We start from the raw sequence: 27,650 nt of genomic DNA, 5'->3' as shown, positions 1-27,650 counted from the left end.
CCCCAAGTTAAATATTCCCTAGAAATAAAAAGCTGGCTGCAGCACAGATTTCTTGCCTTATGTAGACCCTATAGACAGTTTCAGGTCATAAAATGTAAAAGCCATTTCTGGGAATTTTATGGCTCAGGGAATTAGCAACAGGGTACTGAACCTGGGTCATGGCTGCCAACCAGCTGAACATGAACTGCCAGCACAATATGGCAGCTAGAAGATGTAACGTATTCCTTTAACGATGCATCAAGCAAGAGTAGAGAGGTGAGAGTACACCCAGTACAGCAGTGATGAAACCATTCTGGGAACACATGTCCAGTTCTGGTACCTTCACTTTAAAAGGAATGTTAAGAATTAGAGAGACTTCAGAGGAGAGCTATATAGAATGAATCAGAAATACAGAGAAGATCCCTTACAACAGAGACTCAAATGCAATTTAGTTAGTTTAACCAAAGTGAAGATTATGAAGAGATTTCAGTTCACGGCCTGGCTGCATGAACAAGCCCCTGCAAGATCAGCTTGGATAAGTGAACACAAAGCATCAGCTACACCACCGTAACTGCTAGTGTTCCTGGTCTTGCCCTGCAAAGAAAACATAGTACTTGTGTCAAGCAAAACAAGGCAAGCTACTCTGAGTCTGTCGTGAAGCACTAATGCTGCTGGGAGCCTGCAGAACCAGAGCTGGGTGTCTGTCTAATATTTATTCAACTGCCACTTGTTTGATACACAAATACTGAATGAAACTTCACATCCTTTGTGACAGACCGACACTACACTAGCTTAACAGCCCCTTCCCGCTTGCAGAAGGGAAGCCCAAGTCTGTGGAGAACTGCCAGTGGGGCTCACTGGGGAGCTTTCTGGGTCACATGGTTTCCCTTGGACACATCCCCCCAGCTCCCCTGTCACCAACACATGTGGTCCCAACTTTCCCTCTGACCCTGTGTTTTCTGCACAAATACCCACAGCCTGCGTGTCCTAGTGACATAGCACCAGCTGTGTCAACTGCCTGTTAATTAGCATTCAAGGTCTGAGCTGGGGGCTTAATCCTACAGCTCTCTGGAGCCCAGAGAAATTAAGCACACAACTACAAAGACTCCTGCACAGATGCTGCTGGAACTGCAATGTCTGCAGGATGCCGAGAAAGTCGTTCGAGAGCTTCGCTCTGTAGATCCTGCATAGACACGAGGTAAGCAGAACAGGCAGAACCAAGGACAGGTTGACAAGCATGGGTGTGGGGTAAGTCTGGGGGGAGGAAACAGTGCGAAACAGGGGGCAAAAACAAAGAAGGGACTTGAGTGTGGTTAAGATAAAGACGAGTGACAAACCTCAAGCACAAGAGGGGCCGATCTGGTGGACTAGCACCAGGACATGAAGAGTCGGGACCAAAAGCTTCTGCTTCCAGACACAGCAGAGAAAGGGAATACAAGCAGCACCAGAGAAGGACCGCGATGCACATCACAGCTCAGCAACACCAGGTTCATCTCTAGGCAGAACCTGAGGGTTGGGGGAGCAGGGCCCCAGAAGCCCATTTCTGTATACCATAGCGCTACTGCAAATGCCTCTAACGTCCCAACCAGACTCCTAAAGGCTAGCAATTGTCCATAGCAAAACAGGCGGTGCTCACTGACCTGCTCCACTCTCAGCATGTCGATGATCTGATCAACCAGTGGGGTTCGCAGCTGGTCCCGGTGAATCAAGAGCGTCTCCAGAGCATTGCAAGCAGCAGGATATTCACACTTTGAGTCTCTGACTACGGTGCAAGAATGGACAATGGTTACAAGCTGCTCCTTGCACACTCTTTCAAGCCTTCCTAATGAGCAAGCCTGAGTATCATGTACTTATGAACCTATGTCTTAAAACAATACAGATATCTCAGCTGAACTCAAACACAAGAAGCCTCTCCCACCTTACCTATCCTTGTGACCTTCTCAACACTGGCATCTGCGTCCACATATACATGGCAGATCCCTTCACTGTGCCCCATCCCTGGGATCCCTTTAGCTGCTTTCTGGATGTCCCTAACAAGCTGAGATGACCCGCGTGGAATGATCAGATCTATCAGTTTGTCCAAGCGGCAGAGGTCCTCTACTTCCTCTCTGGTATTCACCTGTAATAAATAAGCAGCAGGTTTCTGAGGACTAAAGGAAGCTCACAGGATCTCTGCCTTGAAGCATTCACAAATGGGCTTCACTTACAGCACATGCACACATCTGCCAAATTCCAGACTGGCCTCCAGTACTCACCAGCTGCACTGCATCTTTGACCCCATGGATAGAAAGTGCTTCCTGTGTCAGGTGGTGAAGGATCTGATTGCTATGTGATGCCTCCCTTCCGCCTTTCAGCAATAAACCATTTCCACTGGCAATGGCCAAAGCAGACACCTGCCAAAGGGAGAGAAGGCATGAGCACTACAGAACATCAGCATAATGCAGACACCACCGAGCAAGTACCAGATTCCCCCTGCAGCCATGCTGACCCTGTTGGAGTCATACCGTCTTCCAGGCCACTCTGCCCAGGGAGCTATTTGGACAGACATAGGATGCACACAGCTCCAAAGCTAAATACACTTCATGGACAAGTCTCCAATGTCAAGGTGGTGCTGGCAAAGGGGCTAGCTGTGGATGGATGTCCCACTGCAAGGGGACACCAATGTATCACCAATGATACATTGGTTCCCCTCTGCACCAATCAGTCCTTCCAGCTGCCCGAAATCACTGAAGCTCTCCACGAAAGGAGAAGTCCTGCTTCTACTACAGTGCCTAAACTGCAAGGGTCTTTGTATACACCACAAAATTGGCCTTTAAAGCAGCATAAATGCCCTTTTGCATCGCTTTAATGGCATTGCTGTTTGCACGCTCAGCAGTGTATTCCACTGTAAATGACTTTGTAATGTAGCAAGGTAAAACACCTTTGTGGTGTTTTAGTTTGCTACCTAACAAAGTGCAACAGTGCATGGGACGCTGAAACCCGACCCGTGCACCGTCCCCACCACCTTCTCCCACCACCAGCACACCCAACTGCCCTCCTGCCACCTTGCTGCTCTGCCCCAGGGCCAAGCCAGCCATTCCCAGGTGGCCGCACCCACAGAGGGAAGCACCGGGCCCCGCACTGCTCAGGGGCTTTGTGACCCAGCAGCAGCTGGTGCAGGCAGGCAGGAGGCCAGAACCTCAGTTTAGAGGAGTCCCAGCAAGGGAACCTTTCAGGAAACATTCAGGCACACGGCTGACCACCCCCTGCATCAAGAGAATCCTCCCCGGCTCCTCCCCTGGTAACAACAGGCAGCTGCAGCAGTTCCACGTGCTCTTGCTACGTACCTGTGGGAGGCAGTCTGGGCGGGACTCGAAGATCACCAGCAGGACACCAATGGGCACTGTCACCTGCTCCAATTCCAAGTCCTTTGCTATTCGCGTCCGGCGAATGACACGGCCCACACTGTCCTGCGAGGATGCTGCAATCTGGCGCAGACCAATGGCCAAGCTGTTCAGCTTGGACGTAGACAGACTCAGTCTCTTCATCAAAGGAAGCGCCAGTCTCCCTGGAAGAGGGGAAAGCGATTTAGCCATTCTGAACAAGCACCACATTTGTTGGAGACTAGACTTATGCATTTGGAGGAACCACTAAGTGTGAGCTTTAAAGGACAACAGTGGCTGGTCCTTGGTTCCTTGTAGACGTATCTACCATAGAGGCAGCTAGCTGCTGTTCAAATGTTGCAAAGATGCTCTTGCTAGGGATGCATGTAGGGTCTACCCTGGAAAAACTGAGGGGTCACTGCAGGAGGAGGAGGAGGACAGATATCAAGAAAGTGACACCCGACTCACTGAAGGGCAATGCAGCAACTGTGGCACAAGAGCCAAATACAGAGCTAGGTGTCTAACAGTGACTAGTATAAGGTAGAGAAGCTCAAGAAAAACAGCCATGGGTGAGACGGGCAATAGGAGTACACCCCTACCTTGGCCATGCTTGTTATTGGTGGGTCATTTCCTGGGGGTGAGATTATTTTGGCTCTATCAGTTTAGCAGCGAGTGTGCTCAGCACAGCTGCATGCATAGCTCACGCTCTGAAGGTGAAGTTTAAAGCAAGACACTTTTACTGACATCTCAGACATGACAGGAGAGCTCAATGTTTCTGCCCTTTTTAAAGAATTCCTGATGCTGCTAAAACAATAAACTCGTAGAAAGGCTTTGCTGTGAATGGATACATCCAGGCACAAACCCACTGCTTGCCCCAACCTACACTTTGCACACCTCTGTGCATCCTTCATGAAGGATGCAGGAGTATAATGTAGAAACGATTCATGATGTGAGCACAAGTCACCTGTCCCACATTCAGTCCATCTCAGACTTCTCAGAATAATAACCTGATGCTGATTAAAGGCATTGCACCAGTTGCTTAAAGTAGACTAAGCCTAGTTAGTACACGGATGTTGCTCTTTTTGGAGAGCGTTGCATCACAGCTGGCTTGGCCACAAGAGATGGAATTCACCTCCATGGGGCACGGCATCCTGTGTTGGCCACCACTGCTAAGGAACATGAGGTGTTCGCCATGTCATGGCATCGCTCTCATGGGGACTTGGAGCACTGTCAGTTTTTGTACGTCACTGTTCAGCACATTACCTGGCTGTGGTGTCCAATGCAGAGAAAGTGTTTCCTACAACTTTCAGAGCTACAGCTGCCTGCACTCAGGGCTTTCAAGGTCTTGGATTTGCTCCTCAGTGGCAGCCAAGAGGAAGGTCATCCCACAGAGCTCATTCCCAAATTCCTCAAGCCCCGAAGCAGAGAACATTCCCATCTCCCTGCTCTCTTGTGCAGACCCAGATGCACTATGTCAATGTAGCTGGCACATGTTACCTTTGTTCTCAGCTTCTTCCATGTCTTTCTTGTTTGCCAACAGAATTTCTTCTCTCTGGTCTGTCAGTAAGTCAGCAAGATGATAGATAATATCAGCTCTCTAACAGGAATAAAAAAGGGAATTCCTCTTATCATGGTAAACTTGAAGTAGCTCATAGTACTCTGGCTTCTGGTCCCTTCCAGCTCTGAACGGCACATCTTTGGACCTCACAGTTTCCTCCCTGGTTTGGCCCCCAGTTCCCCTCAGAGAGCTGACGGCTCTCAGCTTTCTCTTTGCTAGAAGCGGGACTGTATCACTTACTCTGCCAACTCCATTTCTGGCCTTTGCATCTCTGCCTTTCAGGTCTCTGCCTTCTTTCCCAACCCCAAGAACCTCTCCCTTTAAGACACTCCTATTTGCAGCTATAGCAGCCTTGTTCTTCATGGTGGCTCCCCTTGATCCAACCCAACTGTAATGCTATGGTGCGCTCACTGGAGAACTGCACACAGGGGCACCCTACGGACATTGTGAGAATTCTCTTAGCGGGAGCAGCTGGGGCAGCCCACTCCTAGGTGCGTCTGAGGCATTGCCTACCGACTGTGAGAGTTTGTATTAAAATAGAGCAGTTATTTAGATGATGAAATACATATAAAACACAAGGATTCAAACATGCGTAACTTCCTAACCACAGCTCTGTAGCCCATCCACCATGCCATGCCATGCCCCTTCCCCTCTCCTAATACATTACTAAGTGATGAGCTTGACAGAAAAGCAAGAACACAAGCCCTTTCGAGCAGGGACTCATCTTAACTGTTTCCCAGAAAACATATTGCACATTTGTGGATTCTAGTAAGATCTGAGGTCATGTAGCCCTGTTACCTGTTCAGGTTGTAATGCTGCCAGGGTCCTGCCACCAGCTCGAGCCATTTCAGCCTGCTGTTCTACAGTAGGGCCTATGAAAACAAGAGTGTGCACACTGGATATAATTTTAACTCCAAGTTAGAGCATATACAAAAACTAAAACTCCTCATCACAGTGACCATCCACCAGGCAAGAAAAGATACACTGGCTAAAACCTCTCACCCTTTCTCTCAACACATGGAAGGGTACACATGCGGTTTCATGTGCACATCCAAGAAGCTGCAACTATACCCATGCAGAAAGTGACATCAAAATCATGCCTAATTATACTCATGTTTAGTGGCCTGAGGAAGAATGTCTTGCATTCAAAAGAAAGCTTGTCTATCTCATTTCCCAGCTACATAGTTGGTCCATTAAAAGATGTCACCCTAAGGAATCCTTGCCTCTTAAATATATTCAGGTAAGCTTGGGGACTTGCAAGCAACAGAAAGAGACAGAAAAATATTCCTAGGTAAAGACAGTATCAGAGTGGTAAAAATCTTGTAAACAGACAAAAACCATAAACAAAAACGTTAAGAGCCGGGAGCATATCCACCTTTCCTGATGTGTTCCTCCTCTGACCATCTCCCTGCTCTCTTGTGCAGAGCCAGATACACTATGTCAGTGTAGCTGACCCATGAGGATACCTTTGTTCTCAGCTTCTTCCTCGTCTCCTCTAACCCCACAACCCAATATCTCAGGCTCTTCACAATCCTTTGGCCCTCCCCAAATGATCTCTGTCATTCCAAGTACCTGCAGAGGACTTCTATACTCCCTCCTGTCACTTTTTGGCCTAGGTCTTCATCCACAGTAGTGCAATCTGTTAGCAGTGGTTAGAGTAAGGAGATAGCCTGGACTCCTAAGATCATTCCCAGCACTAGGAGAGGAGTAGGACCAAGTGTACAGTGCAGGAGGTACAAACCACGGGCAGGCCAAGATAGTTTACTCTATTTGGGAAAGAAGTCAGACAAACTAGCATTTGTACCTAAAATGTTTGCCTAACATCTCTTCCTACTACTGAGTTGTTCCATTAAGAAATTGCCAAAACAAATCTAGCTTCTCTCATATTCCTTAAGCCATCACAACTACAAAGACCACTATTAAAATAGGCAAGGCACAACTTTCAGAGCTCAAAAAAGGAATTCTCAGTTAATACAGTATATCTCTTTGGGGCACTGCTGGGATTGGTTCTCAGTCCACCCTCGTTCAATTATTTTTAAATCAGCGTCTAAAAATAATACATTCATGTCCAAGGAATGTCTCTCTCTCAGACACATGGGATAGCAAAAAAGAAGGATAAGTCAATACTAAAGAGATCTGATCACCTAAAAGGCAACATATCTTTTTCAAAGACATAGGAACAGAGAACATAGATTGTATCTATAGGAAAAAAGGATTGTAGTCTGAAAAGCAGTGGCTCTGAAAAAGGCTCAGGTGTTGCTGCAGAAGGCAAACTGAACATTCACTCCCAAGCTCAAGGTTTTGGGATAGCCAGCTAACACAATGCTTTGATGTACTATGAGGAGACCACCAAGTAGGATTAGAAAGAGATCTTGGTCTTACCAATGCCGTGCCAAGGTAACTTTCCAACCCCGTATGGAAGTTCTGGTGTCTCCATCTTATACGGATAAGAGAAAATGGCAGAAGGTCCAGAGAACAGCTACAGAAATGATTTACACTCTACAAAAGTGTGCCTTAAGATGAGAAGTTTAAGGAGTTCAGTTTTTTTAACTCACTAAAGAAAGGTTGAAAGACAATTTAATTATAGCCCATCAGTGGTCGTACAAGGAGCATGCAAGGGACTCTATCAGATCATAGGACCATGGGAAAGTAGGGCTGGAAGGAAACTCACAAGGTCATCTGCTCAGGGTAGGATCATCGCTGACTAAACCATCCCAGGCAAGTGTCTGTCCAAAGTACTCTTGAAAACTTCCATGGATAGAGAGTCTACGACTTCTCTAGGTAGCCTATTCCAACTCTTGACCACCTCACAGTCAGAAATTTCCTCTGCTGTAGCTTGAGGCCATTGCCCCTAGTCCTGTCCCCCATGGCCAAAGGGAAAAGCCTATCTCCATCCTCTCAGTAATTGCCCTTCAGGTATTTAAAGACTTATCAAATCCCCCTTCAATCTTCTCTTCTCCTGAGTTTCTTTCAGCCTCTCCTCATAAGTCTCATCTCCCAGGCCCCTGATCATTTTTGTTGCTCAGGATAGGACACACACCTCAGATGCCCTCTGGCCAAGGAAACCAGGGGTCTTGAACCCACAGCATTAGCCCCAGGAGGCCAGCAGGCACACTGCCGCAGCACAGCTACAGACCCTACAGATGGATACACATCTTTTAAAAATGATCTGCTAGCCTCACAAAGTACATTTTTGTCAGTTTCTTACAGCTATAGATAAAGTTGTAACCCATCTTCATCCCCCTAGGAAGCCTTCCCCAAACCCCAATATCTACAAAGAATGCGAGAAGTGCCATGCCAGCATAGGTGACTGGTGGGGGGGCACGGGGAGGGCACGTGCCCCCTGTCCCCTGAGACTAGCCGCCACCGCTGGCTTCTGTGGGCAGTCCTGCTCGCCCCCACCCCACCGCTGCTGCCAGCTTCTGTGGGCAGTCGCTGCTCGCCACCCTGCCACCGACACTGTCACCCACTGTCATCCCCCCCAGTCTCAGGAGGCACCAGTCACCCACATATGCCAGGTCAGAACAACTGTCCATCTAGCCCAGTCGTCTGTTTCTGACAGTGGCAGGAGACAGACAGCATATGTTACAAGGTAGATCTAGAGTGATCCATCCCTTGCCATGCTCTCCCTGGCATCTGCCACCATTGGTTTAGAGATGCCAGAAACCTTCAGCCCTTCACTCAGTCCTCATCTCCAAACTGCCCCGCATACCAGCTTACCTGCAGGTTTCACTTCTGAAAAAAAGGTGCCAACTTTTTTCCCTTCCACAATGTCCGTGATGACGTGGCCAGAGATCTTTGGGGGCGTCCCATTTGCAATGATCACAGAAGTGCCCCCTTGGAGGGCCCACAGAGCGGCCTTTACCTAGAAGGAAGAAAGCAAACACTGGGGGAAAAAAATCTTCATGCCAAGCAAGCACCTTCTTTCAGAGATTATCCCTGCTTCATTGTAGTATTTTAGATTGTAAATCCTTCATGACAGGAACCATCTCCTCACACACCTTTGGGAGCATACAAACACAGTGTAGGAGCTACCACAGGCTAACCCAGGTTGAAAATAGATCATTTATTCCTGCTAAGTTCTGTGGGCTGGAATCTAGCCAAGGCCCAGAATAAGAAAGAAATGCCTGACAGCATGCTGACAGAGGCTTTTTGAAGATACAAATCATAATAGTAACTTTTCCTGCACCTCTATTTCGTTGACACACAACAGCAAGCATTGTGCTGAGCGGAAGAGACCGTTTTCCTTCACAAGAGCTCTGCTGGTTTGTCCCCATCGTGTCATGCTCATCCAGGTGTCTGGAGTCCCTTTTTTAACTTTGGGCTTCCACCACTTTTCCTGCCAGCAGAAGGGTCACTGGTGTCTGTTCTCAGCACCGCTGGACATGCCTTTAAGGCATCGCTGCCCAACCAAAAACCAGCAGGTGATTTAATGATGGGCAGCACATCTGTCAAAAGTTCAGCCACATCCTTCCTCCACAATTCTTGGATTTTATCCTCTCATCTTTGGTAATTTGGAACTGTCAATTCTGAAACAGCACATACCGAGGTGATGGCGGTGACAAGGAAGAAGGATGAAGAGCTGACTCTCGAGACTGTCTGCTGCTGTCTGTCCTGTGCCCAGCATAATGACAGCCTGTTCTTGTTTGGTTCCTAGGCACCATCATAGACAATCAACCTGATTTCTATGTCCTTACCTTCCTAAATTACCCCCCTGAAGTCCAGTGACACCAGTGATTTTCTGAGGGTCTCCGGCTTCAGATCTTGAAGGATTGGGTACTGTTTCTATCTCTTTGGTAATGGCTCTTCAAAGTGATTTTAGTTCTTTGATTTCCCTCCCCAATTTACCTCATGTGCTGTACTCCTTTACACCAGTCTCACTGGGGCTGGATCGCTGTCTTGCCTTTCAGTTTCCTTTTGCATGCAAGAATGCGTGTTCTGACATGGCCATACCACATACAGTTTGTTAATCTGAGGCCTTCTATTTTTTTCATTTTTGGGTTCACACCCTTTCCACATGTTTCCTCAGTGTCTATTACTAAGTGCCCTATGCTAGGTGCTATTCAAACATGGAAAAACTGTAAGCTGCTTGGGAAAAGGACTCAACATGTTGAACAGGCAGATGGGTAACAAAAGGAAATGATGAGACAATATTGCTGATCTGGGATAGCAGCCTTAGCCCGCTGCCCGCCCAACTGCTTCTGAGTTCTTGTACACTTCATGTCAAAGGAGAGTTTGAAAGAGGGATGAAAAGGAGGGACCTTTGCAGATATGAACAGGGAACTCTTTGCAGATGGGCGGGGCAGCGTGGGAGTCTCCCGTCCGCAGTTTAGTGGCCAAGCACAAATTCTGATGTCTACGATGTATAATGCAATTAAACTATGGGTCAACGTTTACTTGAAGCAGCTCATGTGTGATCCTTAATTTTTAAGACAGAATCACCTTTTCCCAGACTCCAAAGCAATCATTTCAACTGGAGAAGTGACTTCTTGACAAAAACTTCCCTATCCTGAGATACCATTGTTTATAAATTATTACACTGACATGAATCCATTCGCCATCACTTTTTTCCTAAATGGGCTGCAGGCAAGACAATACGAGTATATTTGTAAGTATGTCTGTTCCTATTGCTGTGCATATAAGGAGGAAGCTTTCTCAGACCCTGTTCAATCCTTCAGATACAGTTCCACTTCCTTAGCTCTATAGCTCTCCTCCAGTGCAGATGCACAGGACCCCCCTGGACTGGGAGACTGAGTTTTCCATATGCTCATTACATTACGTTCCCCTTCTACTGCAGGACTCTCATTCCCCCCACCCCCCAACCCACCTTTAAAAAGTCTCTCACTACTATAGAGGGGTTTATGGATTTTTCGCCACATATACTGACATGTAGGGTGCTCATCTGGCATCCCATAATTTTCTCAGGACATTTCCCTGATCTCAGTTCACTTCATTTCAGCAATAATCCATCCCCACCTTGCCCATTCCTAGGATCTTCGCACTTACTTTTTTTTTCTAGTACTGACAATCCCAGCTGGTGCTTTGGGCAATTTGAGTGCTCCTATGCAATGGACAGTTTTCCACCAGCTCTTCATGCCAGAAGACAGCCACACTTTGCATACAGTGGAATTTATTTTGTTTTAGCTCTCCTATCCCCACAAAGTTACATTTGGGACTTCATTAAATGTAAAACTCCTTTCTCTATACCTCTTCCCATTTGTGCATTTAGATTCTGAAGTTCTCCTGGTCTTATTGAACCTGTATATGCAACTGGAACTATTTAAATAAAGCTACTGAAGAGGCACTGAACTTGAGCCTTCCAGCAGTTGGAAATACTGTAGCTTTTAAGACCTCCTTAGGAACTGGCTCATCCCCATCATGGAGATGCCCCTCCTCACTACATCCATACCAAAGGACACAATGGGTAGGTATGTCTATACGTTCATTAATGAGCTTAGATACTGAGCATTTAGTTTAGTACTTACCTAATGAAGTACTAACTAAATGAGCAGTAACTAGTTACTGCGCAGTAGCACTGGTGCATGTTTTTTGTGGTGCTTACTGCACAAGAGCTTAATAACACTGCACAACAGCGCATTAGCACAGTTTTTGACCAACACACTACTGCGCAGTAAGCTTCTCTTGCAGACACGTCCAATGTTCTGTTTTGCATGGGATTTAAAAACAAATCTCTGCAGGAAAAGGAACACTGGAGATGGGGAAAGTTCCCAAAAAACAATGAAAAGGTCATGTGCACGGTAGCGAAATTAACCTCTCTGTAATGGAACAAATGCGCAGATAAAGGACTAAAATACCCCAGAGTTCCTCTTTCAGAAGCCAGAAATGCGTCTATATACAGGAAGGAGACAGAGAGAATGGGTTAAACTCAATGCAATGTACACGTTTGTTCGAAAACAGACTTAGAGCAAGGCTCAAAGGTAAAGTGCATCTCAGACCATTTCAGAACATTGCTTTTCCCATATGAAAAGCAAGCAACATAGGCTCTAGAGTTTTCTCCTCCCTTGGCTTCCATGCCTCCCATTCCTACCCGGGATTTGGTTCCAAAGGTCACAGACTGCTGGTCTCCCGGGTAAAATATGTCAATAAGCTTCGCATCATCTGACCCCGGGGGGCTGTCAAAGAGTCCTAAAATGCAAATCTATTTGTTAGCTCTGTATATCTTTGGACTCCGTCGTTCAGGGGAACAGAACTGGGAGGGTTAGGGAGCTCTTCTCCATTACAAAGGTATGGGCACTGACCATTTACCACTGCAAGAGGACACCTGTGCAGGTCTCAACAAACCCAGCTCAGGACAAGGTTGTGAGCCTGAACCAGGAGGTGCTTGTCCCCAAAAATGAAGAACTTCAAAGTTAAGCTTAAAAGAAAGAGAACTAAACGCATAAAAAAGAGAAAGACAACATATCTGAAATGATAGCAGGAAGCCTGAGAAGCAGTGATGTTGGCAGATGCAATGGAGCAAGAGATGACAGAAAATGGGATATGAGCTTGCAGTGTGACAGGCCTGCAACAGAGCAGTATGAAGCTGCACATGGAAAGACATTAGCAAAGTCAGGGAGGGGACAGGCACCACTGCCATGGCCTCCAACAACACAGCAGAGCACCATGTTTCACAGAGGTCTACAGGTGGGAGATAGTTCCAAGAAGAGCAATGAAAGGTCAAGTAATGCCAACTGCTCCAGGGGACACAAGAGCAGAATACACAAACGAGTCTGCTTGAAAAAGAAATGACATTTTAAGTTGACTGACTTCTAGTTTTCTGCCCCTTTAAGCATCTCTTACTGCCATCTCACCAGAAATGCCATAGAAACACCCACTAGAGAATCATTAAAGCAGCACACGCAGGGATATGCACTCTGCATGTATGCATGCAGCCTGTGCTGCAGGACCTTCTCCTTATTCCCTGCTCAGTAGGCAAGTGGAGGATGATGGATGAAGCACAGATCCAGTAAATTCCTGGTTTGTGGTTAAATAAGTTTTGCCTAAATCCACTGAAGTCAATGGAATGACCCTGGTGCAAGTCTGCAGTGACAGAACACATCTGTGCATGCAGAAGCTAACCAGCATGAAGCAAAGGTGAGGGCTGTGCAGGGGGCACTTGTTCAAGGAGGGAGTGCATAATTAGGGCTGGGGTTCTTTCTTGAAATAATCAGTTCGCTAATAGCACCTCCAGCCTCTTTATCTTTCCTCTTCACTTCTCATAAGTGTAAAACTTGATATTGGCCCTTTGCTTAATTTTAGCAAGCACCAACCAGTCGGCACATGTAAAACTAAATTCTTCAGGAGGGAAAGGCATCATGATCTGCTATGGATTTTAGGGTTTTTTTCTGAAAAGACAGTAGAAGGATCAGCAATATGGAGTGGGCTATGGGATACGAGCTACAGCACTCGAGCTGCAAAGCATCTAGAGATGGCAATTCACTCTCCCTTTCTGTAAGGGCCACCAACTGTTGTAACTGGTAGGCTGTTCTTTGTGGGAAGAATATTTTCCTCTTTTGGAAAGTGAACAGCAGGAACCTCTAGTTATTTGACTGAGTGAAGACTGGCTATAAGGAAGCCCAACAGTTAACATGTGGCTTTGGGGCTCTGTGAGACCCTGACACAAACACACGTTTGTCGTTTGAAGGTTACTCTCACCACACTCTAGCCAGCAGGTTAACTGACAACGCCAAAGAAACATGGAAAAGTCCAGGCACAAACCTTTGTTCACTATTCATTGCTTTTGTTTACAGGGCAAGCAAGGACCCCAGCCAGACAGCAACCCAGAAAATCAGACTCAGGGGGCAGAAGCTCAGAGGTTCCACCTGCTGGGGGCTGGGGCAAAGCCCTTGCCAGGTCAGGCTTCATGTTCAGCTGTATTCTCTGCCCAACAGTACTAGTGCTAAATACATACGTATTTTGCACGAGCTGTTTTCTATCACTGATTTTACTACCAATTGCTGTTTGCAGAAGGACTTGCCAAAGGTAAATGCAACTAGTAAACAGGGTGGCACAGCCTGGAGAGCAAAGGGATGATGCGGTTCCACTCAAACACGGGTGCAGGATTGTCAGTAGAAGGAAGCATCCACTGAAAGACTCAGAGAGAATACTGCCACAGCTCATGCCTGAACTGTAACACATTTCATCATCCAAAAGTGAACAGGTTGCAAGTCAGTGCCTAATGGGTCACTGTTTACAACAGAACATGTCACTCAGCCAAAAAACAGTAATTCTGATCAAGGAACTGGAAAATAGAAAGGCACAAGTTCTGAGCATCTGGGAAGGGGTCAAGGATCTCTAAAACTGGCAATGTCTGCAAGCCCCAGGAAGGGTAATGCTTTCTGGAAGAGCAGACTTGTCCAGCCACTCCCCAAATTAAAGTAGATTAGCCTCCGAGTTTCACCAGGGATCCTAAGCATGCACACATCATCAGCCAACAGGCACCCATATCAAATCCACACTTCTAATGAAGCTGGGTAGATAAAAGTGACCAATCACACCTTGGTTATGGAAGAGGCTCTCTGCAAATGTATCATGCCCTCCCTCTCCTGTGCTCTCCTGACCAGGTGATAGGACAGTAGCTATTGGTCAATGTGTCTCAGCACATCAGAGTTTGGGCCCAGGGCTGTGCAATGCTATGCTTGGCACATATACACACCATTGTCACTGTGGTAAAACCTTGCACTGAGCCAAGCTTCAGGAGCCCCAGGATGGAGTTAAAATACGAACAATTATAGAATCACAGAATCGTAGAACACGAGGGCTGGAAAGGACCTCAGGAGGTCATCTAGTCCAACTGCCTGCTCAAAGCAGGACCATCCCCAAGCATCTTATGCTAGCCAAGGCTTTGTCTAGCCAGGTCTTAAAAACCTCCAAGGACAGTAACCACAGTCTCTTTGGGTAGCCTGTTCCAGTGCTGTACTACCCTCCTCATGAGAAAGTTCTTCCTAATATGTAACCTAAACTTCCCTTGCTGCAACTGGAGACCATTGCTCCTTGTTCGGTCATCTGCCCCCACTGAGACCGGTCCAGATCCATCCCCTTTGGAACCACATTGCAGGTAGTTCAAGGCTGCTATTAAACCCCGCCATAATCTCTTCTGCAGACTAAATAAGCTTAGTTTCCTCAGCCTCTCCTCACATGTCATGTGCCCCAGCCCCCCAACCGTCTTGTTGCCTTCCGCTGGACTCTCTCCAATGCAGAAGGACAGCTCATATGCTAATGGAGCTACAGCAGGATCCGGTTGGACCCTCAGCCCACTTTTACACTAGTGGCCCAGGCTGTATTTTTTAACCTCAAGTTGGCAGTCAGACATACAGAAGTAATTTCCAACCCATCTAAAATAATTTAACCAATATTACAGAGAAATCCCAAAACTCTAGAGGGCAAACAGCCCTTTCTTGTCTTACTACGTCGTTTCTGAATTTCAATTGCACTGTCCCTGAGATCCAAAGTGGATGACACAGCACTTTGCAAAACATTGTACTTTATCCAGTGCTAGGCTCCACTCATTGGAGAGCTCCACCTAGTCCTAGCCTTGAAGAGTTTACTCTCACAGAGAGCATATACAGACAACAATAAGGATACAATATACAGGCAAAAGTGAAGGAGATTAACATCAGCATGCATCTTGCAGGTTATGACCTCTGTAGGGATTTTACGGGAAAAAACTACTTGTGTAGTCAAAGTTGAAGGACTACGTACCTTCCACGTCCGAGAGAACAATTAGGAGATCGGTCTTCATTTCTACCGCCAGTCGTGCTGCCAAACTATCATTATCCTTCACGCTAATGACCTGGAATGCATTGAGAGGTCAGCAATGCTACCTGGGTGAAGCTAGCAAGCAGAGCCATAGCCATGCCCAACAAAGACAAGCCACATCAGTGCTACCATGCACCTTTGAGAAGCTTTCTCCATGCAGCGCCAAGTTTTCTGGATGCCATCCTTGTTGGTAGGTAACTGAACACACTACTGGCATGCAGCAAGTAACAGCCAAACCACGTCATGCCCATATCTCCGTCCCATCCTTTCTCCCTCACTGAGCCCTGCCAGAAGCCAGCCATGGCAGACCATGTCCCCTGCTCTGCTGCCCCCATTGTTCTGGTGTGCGCTACGTGTCTCTGTTCAGCCCCAGCATTGCCATGCTTTTCTTTAGTTCTTACATTGCAGCTTTCCCTGCGGAGGTTAGTGAGCCAAGCCTTCATGCTCCAAGCAGGGCCACAGACCGGATCTGCCCCCTGCAATACTTTACCCACATTTACCCCCTGCAGATCACTGTTTGGCTCTGGAGGTGGAACAACAGCGTCATTGGTGTTAATGATGGGGACAATGTTCATTCGCAGCAGCTCGTGCAATGTCCCATTCAGGTTCCGGCGTTTCTGCTCATCATGGAAATCCAGCTTGGTGACTAAGATCTGAAAGGAGGAAAGACTTCCAGCAGGAGCTTTGTGCGTGGCCTTTCTGGCAGATTTTTGCCTTACACCCTTCTTTTCTCACCAGGCATTGAAAACTGGCTGATGAGGACTGGGAGGCACCATGCAATGCTGCAGAAGTCTCTGACCAGAAGAACATCTGGGAGTTCTGCTTGCACAACTAGCCAAGTGTTTTTAAATAGAAGAAATTTAATTTTTCTGCATATGAGGACAGAAGACCCATGTGCACACCAGCCAGGACAGAATCCAGCCTATTTCTGCATGGCTGCATTTACTCTGCAGTGCAGGATACTTATTTCATGAGTGAATTTAGCACATCCTACTTCACAGAACATGCAGAAGTCACCTGAGTGACATGGTGCTTTAAAGATCTCAACTACCACAGGGATGTGGTTGATACAAGAACCTAGAGGTGTTTACACAGGCTTGTGCTGTACTTGAGCGTAACCCTTGCAGACTATCCAAGATAAACAGACAAAGCCCACATTCCTATAGTAGTCCAAGCAGTAGTGTACCACTATCTGTTAGAGATGTCCATGGCCAGGTACAGGAAACCCCCGCTTAACACTGTTTCGCATAGCACTAAGTCACTATAATGCTCATTTTAAATTGATACCTGATTCCACTTAGCGCTCAGCAAGTTTTGTTATAATGCTTATGGTCGCCGTCTTGGGTCATTAAAAACACTTGCGGTGGCTGTTTTGGGTTGTTAAAACTTTCGGTTTTGCTTCACATTAGTTTTGCTTAACGCTCAGTTTTTCAGGAACCAGTGAAGAGTGCTAAACAGGGGTTGCCTGTATATGCAGTGGAGAGGTTTCAGTGAACAGACAGTCCATATTAGACTGTCTAAATGTTCAGTCCATTTTAGAGGGACTCTCCACATGGGTACTCTCCACATTTAGCATGGCAGTCCCAGTTCTGTTTGTGATCCTTAGGTCCTTGCCCTAATCTCATCTCAGCAGTTAGAAAACAAATCTAGACACAATGCTATTTCACCCTACTTATAGTAGAGAAGTTGATCTAAGTTACCTTTAGCTGAACAAGCTCTTGTGCCAGCTGTCACTCCCACTGCATTACAACCCTGCACAAGTGGGACTGAAGCAGAGGTCTGGGATGGCAGTAAGTGCAACACAGATACTCTAAGAAGTCAGAGCAATAAAACAGCCTGGAAGGATTGTCAAGATGCATCATGGGATAAGTGCACCTACTCACCTGAGCTGCACAGATGCTGTACTGCGTGAACATGGCCTCATACAAAGCCATCAGTCCACTCTGCCCAGCAGCTGCACAAGCTCGTGCCTCCAGGACCGGGATAGCCTGCGAAGACCAGAGAAGGCCCATCAGTTGGCACACAGGTGGGGACACGAGCAACCTCTGCCTCACATCCCTCCAGAGGCCAGGTGCCTGCCTTCACCATGTACCATGTCCTTCAGCTGGTTCTGCCCAGAGTGCAAGGCCTGTCGCACGCTCTGGGAGAGCAGGATCTCATGGCGCAGTCGCTGCTTGCCAAAAGCCACGGCTCCACTGGTGACAATCATCATCTCTCGGCCCTGGTTCTGAAGCATCGACACCTGCAGGCAGGGAGAAAAGAGGGAGATCAGGCCCAGAACAGGGCAGCTGCCGGCTTGCCAAGATGTCCCTCCCCCACTTCCACCTTACACAGTTTGAGTGTACCACAAGCTCAATGATTTCTGAAGCCCAAAACCACCTGCTTGCCCAGAGAACAGGCGCAAAGTTATCCACATGTCATAGGTCGTGATGCCCTGACCAACATTCACTAGGACTCTAATCCATGGTAATTTTCAATATCCAAAGGGGCACAGAAGATCATCTCTTCCCATTTTAGCAAAGTCCAAAACCTTTCCCCCCTTCCTGATGGTTCCTCCCTCCTCTGCACTGGGCAGAAACTCCCTTGGGGTTTCTGCTTTATCCCCTAGGCTTCCCTTACACATATTAAGGCACAGGCTGTCCCTGCTGCCCCTTCCTCTCTAGTACAGTTTTCAGTTGTGCCCTGTTACAAGAGCAGCAGAAGTTTGTGTGGAAGTTTTGAGGTGTAATTTACAGCTGGAAGGGGAAGCCGACTAACCAGCTTGAGAAGCACAAGTCATTCTTAGTCACTAAGTTACCTGCTCAACAATGGATGCCAGCCGCCCAAGAGCCAATCCACACTCATCTCCACGGGTGACCACAGCACTGCCCAGCTTCACCACGATCCGCTTAGCGTGCTTCAGTTCACTGCGGTGAGCAAACGACTTGCCGTGCGTCCGGCTGAGTGGCACAGTGATGAATGGGATGTTGCTCCAGCAGCGGACAGAGCCATTCTTCAGCACCCAGTTGTGGGCAGGGAGAGCTGTGGTTTCAAAACAACATGGAAGACTAGAGAAAAGCCTGTACTTCCCAGCCACAGAACCCACAATGTGGAGAACCTAGGTATGGACCCCTCCCCTCTCTCACCACCCCTTACATACCAAAAACTTCCCCTTCCCCAAATCTAAGGGGTCCATAGCACACACTCAGGGCTTACCACCCAGCCACTTCAATGCACTCATCCTCCAAATAACTGCTTGAGCGTAAGTCATTCCTAAGCAACATGTTGGCCAGTGAATCTGAGGTACAGATGAGGAGGCTTGTTGAAAAGCTACTGAGCTGAGTGCCTCTTACATAACTTAGATGGCTTTGGAAACTGCTTTAGCTATAGTGCTTGGTGATGCATGCAACTTGACTCAATAGAAATCAGAAACTGCAGCCAGCTGGGTCAGCCGTTAGATAAGGCTAAGGCAGAAGAGAAGCAGGGAATGGGAGCATTTTTCACTCTAAAACAGCACTACCCCACTGGGTCAGCACAGTGTTAAGGGGCACTGCAAATACATCAGAGCTAAATGGTGCTGCAACAACAATCCTCACTAGCTGTCGTGTCTGTAAATATCCAGTGGTCCCTTTGCAACAGTCAGGAAATTAAGTCTGAAGTTCTAGCCAAATTTTAACTGGCTGAAGAGAGGAAATGTCATGGTATCCCTGCAGTTTCTGTATTGTAGAACAGTTAGCTGGAGTTGCTAACTGTCTGAATGAAAACAGCGATAGCTGCAGCACCTGGCTGAATTATCATTGGACTGAGGAAGGAAAGCTGCACTGATCTCTTTGGCTGCGATTCATTCCACTGTCCTTCACAGCTGAATGAAGGGAAAACAGTGCATTAACTGCAGTGTGGAGTTAACTGAGGCCCCTGCCAGACATTATATTTAAGGCACAATTAATCAATTAATCACATCATAAAGTGCAACTCAGCCACATGTTCATGCAAGTAATGGTGCAGCAAAAAACAAAACCAACCACAAAACTATTACACACACACACACACACACACACACACACAAAATGTACAATAATTTTGTGGCATTTCAATTGCACCCCAAAATGAATCTGTGGCCAGGTGGACCGCACTATCAGCTGATGGGCAGCAGTATCAGAACCACAACAGAGCTCAAACAGACTGACTGTTGGGGCCTTTGTGGGTGCAGATGGAGCCTGCTGTCCCCCAACCGTTGCACTGAGAAGCAGGGCGTGCCTGGGGTGTGTCCCCTGATCCCCAAAATCACACATCCTGCCACACATGTGGTACAGCAGGAGGCCTGATTATTGAGATCACAGATCAGATCCAATCATACCATTAACTAAACATCTGTGAGCACCCCAACTGGCACTGCTAGAAACAAGCCCTAGAATGCTCTCTGAGATACGTACAAGGGCGGGCAATAGCTGCGATGGACCATGGTGAGAAGAGAAGGGACCGTCCAGGGGCGTGGAAGCAGGGGCTCAGAGCAGCTCGACACAGCATCATGAGACACCCACGAGAACTACTGATGCCTACAAAATAAAGCAAGGGAGAGACAGAGAGATTCATTAGTCTTGGTGACCCTGCCTCCCTATCCCTAATAGGGAACCGTGTTCAGTCCTGCACACCAACGTATCCCAACTTGCATGCTGTCCTCTGCAGTACACAACATGTTCACAAGTGGGGGAGTGGTTCAGACGCAGACTGGCTGGACGATACGCGCTCAACTCAAGAAGTGAATGAGCAGCACAAGGAAGGGCCAGGGGGGAGGGAACAGGGAGGCAGGAGTGGACTGGGAGCCCTTCCTTTGGATGGAGCAGAGCTGAACAACACTAAGAGAAGAGCTGTGACATGCTGACAAGCTCCTTGTGGCCTAGGACTCAGAACTCCTACTGCGGGTGGGGGCTTCTCAGTTCACATCCTCTGCAGCCTCCCACACCTGGGTCAAGGGCTCTGGGCTTGTGCATTTCTGCCCTACCCCTCAGCCCCCAAATGTTGACCAGCTACATCCCAAGACAGCTCTGCTGAAGGCTGGAACTACCCCAAGGGTATGCGTAGGATCAGAAGAGAGCGTCATAATAACTTTAGGCCAGCTTTTCCCACTTGGGGAGTCAGGGTCCTAAGGGGCCCAGGAAAGTAATTAGGCACTGAAAATACTGCTAGTTTTCACTCCTCTGCTCCCTGCTCACCCCTTCCCGGTCACGGGTTCTGTCACCTTCTCAACACACGCGAGTTGTGCATATTTTGTTACCACTGACATATTTATTCTTTTACGGTACAGTCAGCCTGACCAATCCAGTCTGACCTCCGGCCCAAACAAGCCAACAATCTCAGATGGCACCTTCTGCATCGAGCCCCCAGCATCACCTGTCAGTCTGGTGCAAAGTAAACTGCTCCAAACAGTCTAAGGCAGGGTGGCCACCATGCAGCACAGGTGCCACAAGTGGCATGTGCAGCCTGTGCATGGCACACGGCAAATCAGGGAGGGAGCAGGAAACCGAGCAGATCAGGCAGGGAGCACACAGCAAAGTAGCAGGTTGGGCAGAAGGGGATTCAAGTGACAGTCAGAGAGGGCACAGGGCTCATCTGGGACTTGCTGGCCAGAAAGGTTGGCCCCCACTGATCTAGTGAAAAGCACCTTCACGCTGCCCAGGTACTACAGTGAACGGCATACACTTTCCCGAGAGGAAACACGCCCTCTCCTGGTTCACACATGAGTGCTAGCCAATAGGAGACTGTCCTTGGTGAACAGCAGTGAGACACCCCAGGTCCTGACATACAGGCCGGTGTCAGAGGCAGAGCAGTGGTACCCCTTCCTGAGACACTGTCCTGGGGCGGTGAATGGAGGCATGGAAAGGCATGTCTTCAAGGCTAGTGTCCCAGTCTGTTCTCCAGCCCCAAACCTGACTTTCAGCTGTACAAGAGGGTCAGTGCAGAATGGCACTGGCAGAGGAAGGTTATTCCGATTCCCTGAGCTACACCAGAAAAAAAGCATCTGCACCTGAGAGAGCATGACTGACAGACAGACAGAGGGAGGAAGGTTCAGCCACGTGGGAAGGGACCCAGGACAGCTGCTCCAGCCAGCACCCAGGCAGGCACTCTTAGGGTACATAAGGGGAAAGGGAAGGAGAAGCTGCCCTCGTGTCTGAGCATATGTCAGACAAAGCCTGATTACCTCTGGTATTTGCAGTCCTCAGCAATATCTCAATGCACTTTCCATTCTGCACGGGCACCACGCCTGGCCCAACACAGTCATGTCAGGACTGAGGCTGCACGGGCATGCATCACTGCTGCGGACTGCGTAGAGACTCCTGGAGTCCTGACACTGGCAAAACGAACGCCAGCAGCTCCGCTGTAATCAGAAGCATTCTTCCCACTGGTCCCTACCTGCTCTTGCAGATACTGTCCCACTCGGAGTGGAAAGCAAGGGGCAGTACTGTTGCCCTTTATTTTGCAGATGGGGAATGGAGGCACTGAGAGAAGCAAGCATCTTCAAGGCCAGGCATGGAGTCTGGGGAAACAGAGAAGAAGACCTGGGAGTGCCAAGTCTTAAGCCAGCACCGTAATCACAGGATCACCAATCTCCTACACAAAGAACTTCACTGTACTACTCTCCAGCAGCAAAGCAAACCCAATGTCTCTGGAAACCTAGTTTTTCCTGACGTGGAAACTCCACCTTCATGTGGCAGTAGTTTCATTGCACTGAGTTTCCTTGTCTACATTCACAAAATGAAAATAGCACCTACAAACAAGCAAACCTGCATTTATCGCAAACGTCCCAATTGTTTCAGGTGCAGCAAGTAACCTTAAGGGCCACATGCCACCAAAAAAATTAATCCTTTCCTTAAGTGGTTCTCAACCTTTTTAGATGCGAGACACCCTTCCACAAACTTGAGGTACACCTCAGAAAATGCCAGCTTTTAGTTTTCACTCATTATTTGACTGCAGAAAAATAACAGCAAGTCTTCTGCTGAAAAGAACTCAGGACGACAACAACAGGCCACAATGTTTTTAACACTCTGAATTCCTGGTTGGAATCTCTGGGTTTATCTTCTGAATCATGTTTGAACACCAAACAGCACAGGCGACACCTCGGGGAACACATGGGGACGCGTGCCTCCCCCCCCCCCCAATTTCTGGGGGGTCTGTGGAGCATCCACAAAAGGTGGCTGTGCTGCTGCTGCTCCAGATACTCCTGTGGCCAGACCAGCAGCAGCAGGCGGCAGCCCAATATCAGCAGGCACAGCCTGCTGCAGCTCCCCCCGCGGCCAGAGGCCACCTGAGCACCAGGAACAGAGCGTGGCCAGGTAGCGGCGCCTCATCCCATCTCTGCCGCTGCCTCAGGTGGGATCTGAAGGTGCTGCAAGACTGCAAGATCCATTCCCCAGTTTTAGGGGTTTGGGACTAAAAAAAAAAGGTTGACAGCCAAATTGTGCCCCCCCCCCTTCACTATCAATAGTTACACTGCTAACATTGTGTGGCACCTTGTGACACTTGAAAGGGTCTCAAGGCATCCCAACATGCCACACTCCCTTGCCTGAGAATCAAAGAGTGAGAAGCACGGAAAGCCAGGGCAGCCATGGGCCAGATACAATTCTCCTTCAGAGGAGCAGTCATAGGCTGGATAAAGTCATTTGGAGGGCCAGATCTGGCCCACAGGCCATACTTTGCCCACCCCTGCACTAACTGCATTGGCACTGTGCACACAGAATAAAAGTGCTCCCAAAAGAGTTTGCAACCAAAGACTTAGGCAGGGCAAGTACAAGACAAATGGGATCGGGCTGGAAAACCAGAGAGCAGATAAAATGTTGCCTAATAACTAGATCCTTGTTTTGAGTTAGACACACCGTGACCAAGTCATAACTCTCCTTTCTTTAACTTCATTTATTAATTAATCTAATTTATTTTCAAAGATACAGCCATGGGCCAAATTTGGCTGTGGCGCCCTGGGATTGATGGCGCCCTCGGACTGACCAAAAGTGCTGTTTGTGGAGCCAGTCTGGCAGTCGCTGCACGTGGCACCATGTCAGCCCAGCCCTGTGCACTTGTTCCAGGGCCAGATCAGGTCTCGGAGACCGTCCCTATGCACCGGAGACAGCGTGCAGAGACAGTCCAGCGCATGCTGCGTGTGGCACACAGGGCTGAATGCACTGAAGTACTGGAGGCAGTATCACAACACTCAAGAAGGCTAGGTTTTGTTTTATGAATCTGAATTAGAGATGTACGTTTGACTATAATGGCTACTCACGGGACTAATTGCATGATATCTTTTGACCATTTGTGCCTTGTTTGTTGTAGTTTTTTAAACTTAATACATAATCTAGCAAATCAGTGAACATAACAACTGGAGAACTGGAACTGAAGAATAATGTGCGTTGTGTTTTGTGTGATGATGTGCCTCACCGCCTGTGCCACAACACCTGCACTCCACTTCTCAGCATATAGATCTGCCCCTGGGCACGGCCACGGCCACCTCACACAGCATGCGCCCAATGCCAGCTCTATGTACAAGCCCAGGAACGGTGCTGGTGCATACCGTGTGCAGCAGGCAGGGTTGGTTCAGGATACACATTACATGAAGTTGCCCAGCCCTGCACACTGGCTCTGATGTGTGGAGCTGGCCTGGGGGTTCAATCCGGGCTGGGGACCAGCCCCACGCTCTGTGGGCCAGATGAGTTTGACCCTGACTTAGCCCAAGTCGTATTCCACTCTCCTCTTCCCTTCAATCTCCAGCCAGACATGACACAGCTGTCAATGTTCAGCTTTTGTGTTTAATAGCTCTCCTCTCTGCAGGCTACCTCAGCGATTCTTGACACAACCTGACGCAGAACACTTCAACGCCTCCATTCAAACACAATTCCACATACTGACAGCTTCCACTACAGAAGCTGCATCTAGCAACTAACTGAAAAGACTGTTTCTTTTTCTTGTCAGCCAGCAGAAGAAATGTCCCTTCTTGGGGCGGGAGGAGCAATCAAAGGAGAACTAAGTCAAAGGGCTGAGTTTTGCACTCATGATCAACAAACCCTTGTGAGAAGCTCCCACAGGGAGCCAAGATTTTCACAGGAGCTTGACCTGTCTCCTGTGCTCAGGGCTGTCCCTAGCGGGGCGTGAACTGGAGCAACTGCCCCGGGCCCTGTGCTTTGGGGGGCCCCGCGAAGCCAGGCCGGCTGTATGTCTGGCCGCTTGCCACCCTCCCTCCTCCCCTGCCATGTCCAGGCCCCACACAGGCTGATTTCTCCCAGGCCCCACAACCTGCTACGGTCATCTCTGCCTGTGCTAGCAGACAGATGCATTAGACAGCACCCAGGGAGATTTAAACTGAAGGGCAGTCTAACACTGAAGGTGGTTAAGCACTGGAGCAGATTACCTAGAGAGGCTGTGCAGTCTTCTTCAGTGGAAGTTTAAGTGCAGGTCAGAATAACGCTTGGCTGGATGGATTAGACAGGGATGTTCCTGCCAAAAGCAGCAGGCTGGACTGGGTGACCTCCTGAGGTTCCTTCTGGCCCTGTTCTTCTAGGACTGTCCTGGTCCTCTGGAGCTGTAGTGGAAGGTCAGCCATGGAGAGAGGCAGCTTAAAACCAGTCGCAGGAAGGGACTTTGACTATAGTAAGAAACCTTTCCAGGGACAAATCAGTAAAGCTAACCCAAACTGAGGTTTTAGTAGATAAGGTTGTGAGAAAATGGATAAACTAAACAGTAACAAATCACCAGGACTCAGGACCTTAGGGTGAATGCCACTGAAGGGGCTCAGATCAGAAACTACCAAACTCCTAACTGTAGCATGCCTCCTATCACAAAAAACAGCCTTGCTATCAAAGGATTGGGGGATTGCCAATGTGACTCTGATATTTAAAAGAAGCTCTAGAAAAGAGCCAGGAAACTTCAGGGCTGTGAATCTAACTCAGGAAGTTAGTACAGAGTAAAACAGGGTGCAAAGCATTGCAAGTTATACCATACTAAGGCCCATTTGGTGCAGAGCACCTCCCCGGCCCACTCTGCCCTCCCAGGCTGAGTCCAAACTGCTGGGCCACAGAGGTGGCTCCTGCCCAGTGCCAGTCCCGCCAGACTGCAGCCTGGTGCCCTGCTGTGGGCAGAGAGATCTCTGGAGGGGCTTGTGACCCCCCATGCCCTCCTGACATCACCCATGCCTTCACACCCCCTGCCCCACACACAGTCCCCCCTTCCCCACATACTGGGGGGCAGGTTGGGACTGAGGGGCACTGACAGGGATGGGAGAGGTGGGGGGCTGCAAGTCAGGAGTGAGGGCAATGGCATGGGGCAGGGAGGACGGACCACACAGCTGCAGCTGGACCTGTGTCTTGGTGAGCAAAGGGGGCAGGGGAAGCCCTGATTCTCTATGATAAAAAACCCAAAATCAAATGCCAAAATTTATAGATGTTTATAGGTTTGGGATTTGGGGAATCTTCTTCTCAGTACTCCTGAATTGCACATTTAAAGACATGGAAGGTGGAGTGTACCTCCACACAAGATTGGACAGGCAACTCTTCAACCTGCAACAATTAAGGCAGACTAAAGTTAGAAAGGTGCTTATCAGGGAGTTTCTATTTACTGATGATGCTGCCCTTACAGTCCACGACAAAGACCTACTTCAACAACTCATGAACTGCCTTTCAAGAGCTTGTCAGGCATTTGCTCTCACCATCAGCATAAAGAAAACCACTGTACTAGGACAGGGAAGATCCATCAATCATCATTGATGAGAACCAGCTAGCAGTAGTCCAAGAGTTCGGCTACCTAGGCTTCATAGTGACCACCAACCTTTCACTGGATGAAGAACTTCATGTTCGCATCGGAAAAGCTGGCACCACCTTCAGCAGACCAACTAAAAGAACCTGGAACAACCCAAAGCTTATCATCAAGACCAAAATGCTAGTGTACAAGGCTTGCATATTCAGCACTCGTGTATGTGGGGGGGAACATGGACAGCTCAAGCACTTCAAGAGAAAAAGTAAAACAGCTTCAACCTGCGCTGCTTACACTGCATACTCAACATCAAATGGCAAGATAAAGTTACCAATGCAGAGGTTCTTCAAACAGCAAATTTACCAAGCATGACAGCTTTACTCAAACACAGACAACTGAACTAGCTAGGCCATCGAAGAAGATCGGAAGATGGACGCATACCCAAGGACATGCTACACGGGGAATTACCGGAGGCAACAACAGGATACCCCAAGCTTCGCTACAAAGACACGTGCAAGCGAGATATGAAGGCATCTGGGATCGATCCTGACCAATGGGAAACCTTGGCAAGCGATCGTAACAAGTGGTGTCGTCTCCACCAGGGCATCAAAGTCCACAACAGAAATTGGCTCCAACAGCTTGAAAAGAGCCAGTAGGAGGCAAGCAGCTCCCAAACCGCCCAACCATGACATGTTGCAGGGGTGTAGGTTGTAGCCGTGTTGGTCTAAGGACATAGGCAGACAAGGTTCCTTGGGTGAATTTGATATCTTTGGTCTAATAAAAGATATCAAATTCACCCAGGGAACCTTGTCTGCCTACAACCATGACATGTACATTTGTAATCACTGCCACAGAGCATGCAAATCTCGGACTGGACTATTCAGTCACATGAAACACTGCAAACCATCTACGTCACAGTCTGCAATATCCACCATCTCCCATAGACGAAAGGATGCCAAAGTGGCGTTTCATTTGAATCACAGAAAAACATGTATTTGGGTTTTTTTAATCAGTGAATTTTTTGGTTTTTTGTTTGTTTGTTTTTTTAAATCAGAGAATTTGGGATTTTTAACAGAGAAAACCAGGATCCCTGGTCATCGCAAACCCAGTCTGTCTAACCTGGTAGTTTACTTCTGGCAAGGGCCCACATCTAGCCCCGAAGGCCAAACCCTGCCTGTCTAAACACCAAGCCAGTCATGCAACATGAGACTGGGAAGGGAGACTTCTATACAAGGAATGTAAGAGCAGCTCACAAAACAAAGCATGCGATTTAATCACTGTTA

The 27,650-nt window shown here is 48.1% G+C and overlaps 1 protein-coding gene across 1 annotated transcript in view; it reads right to left on the bottom strand.

Moving 5' to 3' along the window:
* The window catches only part of LOC132249287 (delta-1-pyrroline-5-carboxylate synthase-like), a 28,105-nt gene extending 2,837 nt beyond the window's left edge, over positions 1-25,268 (bottom strand). The window contains exons 1-16 of the mRNA XM_059723942.1: positions 25,031-25,268; positions 22,048-22,171; positions 20,070-20,192; positions 18,455-18,678; positions 17,750-17,899; positions 17,541-17,645; positions 16,158-16,310; positions 15,601-15,691; positions 11,897-12,045; positions 8,620-8,764; positions 5,698-5,771; positions 4,839-4,938; positions 3,306-3,526; positions 2,235-2,372; positions 1,903-2,098; positions 1,620-1,741 (exon numbers count right to left, since the gene is read on the bottom strand). Coding sequence (XP_059579925.1) covers positions 1,620-1,741; positions 1,903-2,098; positions 2,235-2,372; positions 3,306-3,526; positions 4,839-4,938; positions 5,698-5,771; positions 8,620-8,764; positions 11,897-12,045; positions 15,601-15,691; positions 16,158-16,310; positions 17,541-17,645; positions 17,750-17,899; positions 18,455-18,678; positions 20,070-20,192; positions 22,048-22,150 — 2,094 coding nt within the window. The 5' untranslated portion in view covers positions 22,151-22,171; positions 25,031-25,268. The remainder of the gene's footprint in view (positions 1-1,619; positions 1,742-1,902; positions 2,099-2,234; positions 2,373-3,305; positions 3,527-4,838; positions 4,939-5,697; positions 5,772-8,619; positions 8,765-11,896; positions 12,046-15,600; positions 15,692-16,157; positions 16,311-17,540; positions 17,646-17,749; positions 17,900-18,454; positions 18,679-20,069; positions 20,193-22,047; positions 22,172-25,030) is intronic.
* Positions 25,269-27,650: the final 2,382 nt, after the last annotated feature.

The sequence above is a fragment of the Alligator mississippiensis genome, chromosome 1 (genome assembly GCF_030867095.1).
Source record: "Alligator mississippiensis isolate rAllMis1 chromosome 1, rAllMis1, whole genome shotgun sequence".
NCBI classification, from domain to species: domain Eukaryota; kingdom Metazoa; phylum Chordata; order Crocodylia; family Alligatoridae; genus Alligator; species Alligator mississippiensis.
The sequence above is the reverse complement of the archived record's forward strand: the minus strand, read 5'-3'. Positions and strand labels throughout refer to the sequence as shown.